At 36.1% G+C, this 9,064-nt stretch overlaps 1 protein-coding gene across 1 annotated transcript in view; it reads right to left on the bottom strand.

Annotated features, from left to right (window-relative positions):
• Window positions 1-339: 339 nt before the first annotated feature.
• Window positions 340-9,064, bottom strand: part of LOC107684076 (transmembrane protein 180-like) — a 10,491-nt gene continuing 1,766 nt past the window's right edge. The window contains exons 2-9 of the mRNA XM_016480235.1: window positions 7,170-7,424; window positions 6,386-6,465; window positions 5,847-6,296; window positions 4,217-4,337; window positions 4,019-4,115; window positions 3,706-3,877; window positions 2,735-2,928; window positions 340-1,839 (exon numbers count right to left, since the gene is read on the bottom strand). Of these exons, the coding sequence (XP_016335721.1) occupies window positions 1,604-1,839; window positions 2,735-2,928; window positions 3,706-3,877; window positions 4,019-4,115; window positions 4,217-4,337; window positions 5,847-6,296; window positions 6,386-6,465; window positions 7,170-7,334 (1,515 nt within the window). The 5' untranslated portion in view covers window positions 7,335-7,424 and the 3' untranslated portion in view covers window positions 340-1,603. The remainder of the gene's footprint in view (window positions 1,840-2,734; window positions 2,929-3,705; window positions 3,878-4,018; window positions 4,116-4,216; window positions 4,338-5,846; window positions 6,297-6,385; window positions 6,466-7,169; window positions 7,425-9,064) is intronic.

Genomic DNA, 9,064 nt, shown 5'->3' with positions numbered 1-9,064 from the left:
CTGTATGCTGTCCTCATGGGAATCAATTATACAAAGTAATTTGAAACCTGCACCTACCTAGTCATGTGGTGCCTCATTTTGTTGGGTCATTCTGGTATTTATATGCATACACCAGGTGTATACTTATTTATATGACATACACCAAGATCAATGATCCAGTGCCAAAATGCACATACTGAGTAAAACCCACCATGACCAGAATGTACTTAATTATTTTCTCTTGTATTGCACATTGGTTTTGCTATTAAAATGCATAATGTATGTAAAATATGTTAAATGGCTTTTAGCAGGTTCACAACTTTTTTAAAATAAACGATGGATGAATGAACTGAATCTTCTAAAAGGTTTGGTTGTAGGCCTATACAAATTATATTTTAGAGTTTAAAATGGGTTAATGCTAAAGCAATAACTACAATTTTGTCTCTAAGTATTTATTTAGCAAAGACAAGAATATCACATTGAGACATTACTATTATAAAACGACATATATTTGCAAGCAAAAGTAATCAAACAATGGCCAAAAGCACGAAAATAGCTCATACATCCTAAGCCATAGCTCAAGACTCTGACACATTTGTGTAAAAATGTGAACATTTTCTAAAATCAAATCAAATGTTTCCTACAATAAATAACCATGAAATATGAATAAAACATCAGATGTGCTCATTGTGCCCAAACCAGTAGTTGACCAATTTTTTTTAACCATCTAAGGCCTAAAATATTAAAATATTGAGACGTTTCTTCATGTTTTTTTGCAACGATCATACAGGAAATGCAACTTCACACATGTGTCAAAATGGTATTTTTACTAAAAGTTAAGAATATAAATTTGGCAATAAAAATTTTAATTTGGAAAACCCTTATACAAAACTATTTCTGCAACTTTGAGAAGTCAGTTTGCATTTTAACATCAGACTGGCCAAGGAATTCATTACCGTCTTGACAACTCAAAATAAAGTGAAATTAGACATTTGGTACAAAAATAAGTTAGTTATACATGCTAGTACAACACAGAATCTGCATTTCTGTTCATGTGAATGAATTTCAAAAAGTTATATAAAACAGATGTTACTGGCCACAAAAAAACTTCAACATCTGGCTGAATTACAAAGACAATGTAGACGTCCTGACAGTATAAAAGAAAACACCACAGATATCCATGCAATTCCATATCATGTATCCCTGGAACACTGCCGAACGTATTGCAAACATGCCCTTTCTCAGAACACAGTGTATTTTTACACATAAAGGTGAAACATACAGGCAAGGGAGATGTGATTTGATTTGGCTTGATTATCAACCCATATAACTATACATTGAAACTTCAGAACAGGAGGTTTGGGGGCAGTACTGTTCAATATGGTCCCAAACCACTAGACTGGTTAAACCGTCTATTCATTTTTGGTCACATACTCAATATAACAGTTAGCAAACATAGCAAATTAAGGCAAGTTTCAATAAGATGGGACCATACATTCTCTCTTTAGTGTCTCTTGCAGTATTTGGCATCACCATTCTCCATTCAGGGTCTGTTGGCAGCATGCCTGGTCTTAGGGAGTGTCCACGACTCATTTTCTTTCCTCTTCCCACGCGTACCAGAACATTAGATAGCCTTGACATCAATGAGGTGGCTGTGTTGGGCACCCTGCCTTAGGGTCTTGATGTTTTGTAGCCTTCGTCCATGCAGAGTGAAGCGAGACCACGTCAGCAGCTGCAGAAGGGCACAGGAAATGGGCACGAACACCAGCAGATAAAAGCAACCCTGACGCAGTGGCACAGGGACCACAGGAGCTGCAATAGGTGCTTCTGCCATCGAGTTTCTCTCGAAGATGTCATATCCTGGAAAACGACGGGGTGATGAGAGACACAAATAGAGTCACTTTTTATCCGTCAAAGAATCCTGAAACAAATGTTATCATGGTTTCCACAAAATAAAGCTGCACAACTGTTTTCAACACTGATAGTAATAAGAAATGTTTACTGAGCACCAAATTAGAATGATTTCCGAAGGATCATGTGACACTGAAGACTGGAGTAATGATGCTGAAAATGTAGCTTTGCCACTACAGCAATAAATGTACATTTTTAAATGTATTCAAATAGAAAATCTATTTTAAACTGCAAAAATATTACCGTTTTTACTATATTTGAATCCAATAAATGAAGCCTTGGGGAGCACAAGAGACTTCAAAAAAAAAAAAAACATTTTACCAACCCCAAACCTTTAAACAGTAGTGTAATTTCAATTTAAAACCTAACAAACTGCTCTGTGTGAATTTATTATTGAAAAATGTGCTTCTACTACAGTTCTCTAAAATAAATGCAATTTGGTTTACTATTTTGTTATTTAACGCATTCAATTTAAAATATTTTTACATGCAACTTAAGTTTTGAAATACATTTTTGTGGCCACTAAAAACACATTTATATATAAAAATAAAATAAAAATCATATATATACATATATATATATATATATATAAATACACACACACAGACACATGCATATAAAATTTATATAATACATTTAAATATATTTATAATATATTGTGTCAAACGAAGTCCAATGCAGGATTTATTAGACTGATTCTTTGTTGTTGGCTCTTGTATGAAACATTTGCTTCATTTTCCCTCATTTGTAAGTCACTTTAGATAAAAGCATCTGTTAAATAATTGAATGCAATTACTAAATGTGAATGTTACATATAATGCATGTTCATTCACTGCACACGCACCTGTGTAGAGACACAGCAGCCAGGTACCAATGAGAGGGGCAAAGGTCTGGCCAGGCTTGGTTACCAAGGCAACCATACCAAAGAGCAGGGCAGAAGCTGCTTGTTGTCGGTGGTTCAACACAAAGTCCTCGTCAACTAGGTCTGTGATCACCAGGTTCAGAAGTTTACAAGTGCCCTCGGTGAAGACGCGATTACTATGGAGAGAATCAAACAATGCAATACAATAAGAAAAACAGACAAAAGACAATGCTGATGAAAGATTTTCTAAACCTGTTCTCAAGTGTGCATCTTTTTAGTAACTAATTAGTGTCAACTTAATAAATGGTGAAAATGTGGGGTTTTCTCGTCAAAGTTATAGACTAGCGCATTATCACAATAATTAAACAATTTTACTTAAAACGTACTGTAAGTAAATAATCATTTTTAATGCACGTTGCTTGTTTGAATTGATTGTTTTTTCAAGGTTTGGCCTGCGTCATTTTGCACTTTATCATCACCTAAATTATTTGCTATTTTTACAAAACCAGTAATTTTACTAGAAGTTGTAAAAAGAAATGGTCTGAAATGAATGAATATGACATGACAAAATATTTAATTCATAAGTATTTAGTACATAAGGATTTTCTTCAATAAAAAAAAATATAATTTTTCATTAACCAATGTTCAAGATTACTTAATTCCTAATTCTAACTATTCTCCCTGTTTTGCAATGTCATATAGTTGACAGTAACAGTATAGAGAGGACATGTGTGTTTTCTCTCAGCATGCGTTCTTGGTCTGTTAGCATGGATATAAGTTCTCTCTTTCAAGTCTTGAACCAACATGGATTTGCTAGCAAAAAGCACACCTGCTCCTTTTAAACAAAAACTAATAACCAAAACATTCACAAAGTTTTGAATTTCATATCACATATGAGGCAGAACACCTGCAGTCTGAAAGCACAGGGTCTCGTGGAACGTTCCATTTCTCACCTAGCAATAAAGATGCAGAGCAGGTACATGTGGTCCGCCCCGGCAAAGAGCATGGCCATGCTGAGGCCCAGCTTCAGAAGAAAGAGCCCGCGGACAACCTGGTAGACACCCAGTCTTTGGCACAGCGTCAAAAAGTAGAGATTGTTCAAATGAGGTGCAATGTAAGAAATGCCTGTGTCACAGGAAAATAGAAATAGAGAATTTTTTTAAAAAATGTATCACGGTTTTCACAAAAATATTAAGCAACACAACGGTTTTCAGCATTGACAATAATAATGCCATTGGCCATGTGAATGGTTCCTTTCTGTCTTACCCAGCAGAAAGGAGCCAGTGGAAGCAGAGATACGGTCTGACAGAAGGTGCTCCAAAAACAGAGGAAAGAAATTGTTGTTGAAATGGCAGTGGAATACCTGCAGACGGTGGGTTAGAGGACAGACATATAAAATTGGGTCTCTAATTGGATGATTAGAGAGAAAAAAAAAGTCTTTTGTGCATGTTTGCACATTTTTACCTGTACAAGGTTCATAGAAACAAACCACATAAAGTTCTTGTGGTGGGACAGCTGCTTTAGATATTCCCCAAGAGTGACTGGCTTCTCAGGTGAGGTAAAAGGAGCCTGACCGACACTCAGTCTATTAGGATGTCAAGGAGGATGTGCAATCAAATGGAAGGCAACGAAAGAAAAAAAAAAAGATGAGGGGAAACTTATACAGTGAATTAAAGCAAGTAAAATCACTGTAACACAAATGGATTATTACTTTAATATGAAGTTGTTTCAATTTTAGCATTTTAAATGTTAGTACGTTTGTAGTCCAGCAACTCTAGAAAAGTGCAAAACAGCTAAATAAATGGATAACTGAATTATAGAATTGAAAAAAATAAAAAGGTAAAACCAAGATGACAACAGTTTTAGAGGATTCAAAACTTGAGCAATACTGTGTGGGTGGAATAAATAATACAGAACACAGCTTTCATGTTCCTTTTTTCTAGTTTTCAGCTGACACTGTTATCATAAATTTAAACCTGAAATTAAACTGATTATTTGTTTGAAAGCTGCGATATTTACAATATCCATAGGTGACCTGCTAAACCAAATATATAATTTTTGCTCCATTAAAAAAAAATTACTTTGAAGCCATATTAATGCTTGATAAGAAAAAGCAGTGGTAGACTAACTGTTAAAGGAACAGCTCTTAGTAAAGAAAAAAAAAAAAAAAAAAGTGCTCATTGACTCAACTCCATATTGTTTTCTTTCTTTTGTAAAACACAAAATGAGATGCAAGGCAGAATGTTTGAGCTGCACTTTTCCATACCATGGGAAATACCACCAAACTCAAGTTAAAAATGCATCCTGAATATATAATACAATGTATCCTAAACTCAAGCAAGGTTAATGTAGTTAGTTAACTAAAACTAAAACTATAAAAATTGTTACTTAAACATGATCTGAAATAAAATATTAAAAAACTTACTTTATTTCAGCTAGTTGCCAATGCACCATTTCTTGTTTTCATTTAGTTTAACTTAATGAACCAAAATAACAAAAACTGAAATAATAAACTACATAGAAATAAAAAAAAACTATACAAAACTAAAAAAAAAAAAAAAAAACCTCAACAAAATTACTAAAACTTTAACAAATTAAATAAAAATTGAAAATATAAATCTAAAAACATTTAAAATATTTAAAAAATATATATAATATCTCAGAGATACTAAAATAACACTGTTCTGAAGTCATGATGCATCAACATAGTATAGGCTGTAATACACTCATTTATGGTTCTTTTTTGTACAAATATTCATGTACTTTTCTTTGTACAGAAAACAGAAGCTTGGATATTCTGTCTAATACCTCTTTTTACGTTTCATAGTAGAACATAACATGAGTTGGAAAAATATGTGGTTGAGTAAATGAACATTTTTGGGTGAAATATTGCTTTAAGAAGCTGTGCTGGTAACACAAATACTGCATGTTCACATCCAGCACTATCAACATTCCTCCCATGAGCGAGGCAGTTAACCCCAGGTTGCTTCACGGGGATCGGCTCTGCAATTAGTGTGGTGTAAATTGCTTCGGATGAAAAGTAACTGCTAAACGACAAGTAAAATTTAGCACTGCAAAACAATAATGCTCTTACTCAGTGAGTGCTTGGCTCTCATTCTTGCATGGCTGGACTTCGTTCTGAAACCGGTGCCGCAGGAGACGTGAAACCACAAGAAAGCCTAGCATTGAGAGAGTGGCTAGAGTCACGCAGAAGAGTCTGAAGGAGTAGAAGTTTTCCTTGTTCCAGAAGGAGTAAGAGAGGAAGACGGACAGCGAGCCCATTACACTGAACAAGGAACTGTGGAAGTTGAGGCGTGTGCGGTCATGTGCAGACACGGCCAGGTCGGCCAGGAGGGCGTTGTGGTTGAGGTCGACCACCGTGAGGAAGCCATCGTAAAGGCACAGGCAGATAAGGAACTGCAGTCCAGGCCAGGTCCAAGCCACCCAGAAGGCCAGGAATGAGAGGGCAAACAGAGGCCCGCTGCGGGAGAGTGCCTGCAGACGCTTCAGGACCACCTCAGGGGACGTGATCTGGGACCCAGACCTGAGCAATCAAACACAGACATTTAATGAGATATGTACTCATCTTACCAAAATATTGATTTCCAATTTGAAGAGAGTGAATAATCTTACTGAGGAGAGCTCAGGAATGAGCGGTCACTCAGCCAGCCAAAAAGAGGGTCGTTCAGGCTATTCCATATCAGAAACACAGTCTGTGAAAAAGAAACAATATAATGAACAGAAAAGAAAAATAGGTAACACTTTACAGTAAGGTTCATTAGTTAACATGAACTAAGAATGAACAATATTTCTACAGCATTTATTAATCTTAGTTCATGTTAATTTCAACATTAATGCATTATTTAAACCAAAAGTTGTGCTTGTTAACATTAGCTAATGCAGTGTGAATTAACATGAACTAACAATGAACGACTGTATTTTCATTAACTAACATGAAAGATGAATAAATACTGTAATGTACTGTTCATGGTTCGTTCATGTTAGTTAATACATTAACTAATGGAACCTTGTTGTAAAGTGTTACCGAAAAATATGGTAAAAATTTCTGACTAATGAAAGCTTATGTATTTTAGTCAAATATAATTAATAAGTATTTCAAATAATTAGAATATACTGTATACAATTTTTTTAATGTTTTTGAAAGAAGTCTCATATTCTTACCAAGGCTGCATTTATCTGATCAAGAATACAGTAACATTGTGTAATGTAGAAAACAGTAATATTGTGAAAAATTATTACAATTTGAAATAACTGCTTTCTATTTTTATATATTTTAAAATGTAATTTAATCCTGTGATGGCAAAGCTGAATTTTCAGCATTATAACTCTTTTTACAAATATTAATAATAATAATTTAGAATCTTACGTAATTGAAGATACCATTAAGTAAACCTACCTCTCCCACCCAAAACGACATCTTGTCAATCTTGTAAACAGACACAAAGGTCTCGACATAATACAGTAAGAAGACATTGTGGAGAATGGAGATGAACAGAGCCAGGGAGCCATAAAGCACAGCCGTTGAGACGCCCTGGCAGAGGCCCCATACCCTCCTTCTCATCCTTTGCTACTTCTCTCCGCTCTTCCTGCCCACGCAGCGCTCTACACGTCCCACAGGCCGGGCAGGGTGGGCTCATCGCTCTATCCACCCCTGCAAACAAACAGACACCAACACAAACCAACCAGTTCAAACCCATGCAGTCTATTATTCTGTAAAATATGAGTCTGGGTAATGTCTGCCGGCTGTTTTTAGACTGGAAATTACCATTACTTAAATTCGATTCAGAGAGCGTAACTGGACAACGGCCAAGCCAATGAGAAAACTGAGCATCTGTATTACATTATCAAGCAGCTTTTGCTTGGTTTTAATGATTCAGCACTTATGATATGATATGAATGCTCGATATGAATCTGGAAAAACAGGCTAAAGCCAGACAAGACAGAAACCTCCTCCTGACTAAAATAACAATAATGTGGGGGAAAGTTGGGGGAAAAAACATCACCAAAGATGTTTAAACACAGCTTTTACAAGGTTAGTCAAGCAAATTGTGGTTATGTAGTATGAAATTAGAAAACATATTTAACACAAGTCCATTCTCAAATTAAAAATGAATTGGAAAATAGCACTATAAAAATATCTCTAAAAAATGGCTTCCGTATTTTTCCATGGAGAGTGTTATGGGGAATTTGGGAAGAAGGCAGCTCATTTTCCATATTCATGATAACAAAAACAGCCTGGACTTCTTCACAGTGTCATGTGAGCAGTTCTTCAGTACTTTCTGGTCACACCTCCATATTGTGCCTGTAAAGCCATTACTAGCAGGATATCATCATAAATCCCGCTGAGAAGTGTAATTGCACATGAACTTTAGATTTTAATGAGCTGGATGATCTCATCCCAGCTTCAAAGATGACAATAACAAACACTGTTATTCAGTCCAGAGATTTCCCTGAGGTCTGATGAGACATGTAACCCGAGTAGAATTAGTGTAGGCTGAGGCCTGCGACTGCTATCAAATATTGAACCTTTTCCAATAGTAGGGTGGAGCGGACTTTATTGTGCCATAATCATGTGAATTTCTTCACGCACAGTGAATCCTTTATTTCTTTAACTTTGGACATCCGTGTGACAACCTTTTGCAAATATCACCAACTTCAACCTGGCACACGTGGCATAGCAAAAAGCAAATTAAAATGCTTTCTGGGTAGCACACCTGATGTTCACATGCATGGCAAGCTCACACAAGTCCTGGGATTCTTTTTAAAACACCCGTCCTTATAGTTAAAACAACTTTAAAATAACCTTGCCCCCCAGCTCTTTGAGAGAACAATGAATTACAGTTCTGCGCAGTTAAACTACCCTAAACATATGAGAGATCTTGTTACTCCCAGCCTGATATCCATCTGATCTAAGCAGTGAAGCAAAACGTACTTTACTGGATCGCGTTGCACACAGTGATTCTCATCTCATCTCATTTCTAAAGGACAGGCGGCTGCTTCCCAGCCGATACGATTCAGCAATCTTTGATCCAACAAGAGCTCAAGTGCCATGGAGCAAAAGACCAACGTTTTGGCAGCGCTGTGTTACAATGACAGGTTGTCCACCTGTGTCTGTTCTCCAGAGCAACAGGATGCGTGGGAACTGTTCTCATATTGACGGAAGACTCTTTTATTTGACCGAAATGTCAAACAATCACACCCTTTTTACACAAATGCTTTTTACGCAAATTTCTGTAGCCAAGTTTGAATGACCATTATAGGGGCCAAGTAGGACATATATTTATATATATA

This window comes from Sinocyclocheilus anshuiensis, unplaced genomic scaffold, assembly GCF_001515605.1.
Source record: "Sinocyclocheilus anshuiensis isolate Anshui unplaced genomic scaffold, SAMN03320099.WGS_v1.1 scaffold553, whole genome shotgun sequence".
Classification (NCBI taxonomy): domain Eukaryota; kingdom Metazoa; phylum Chordata; class Actinopteri; order Cypriniformes; family Cyprinidae; genus Sinocyclocheilus; species Sinocyclocheilus anshuiensis.
This window is presented reverse-complemented; position numbering and strand designations above follow the sequence as displayed.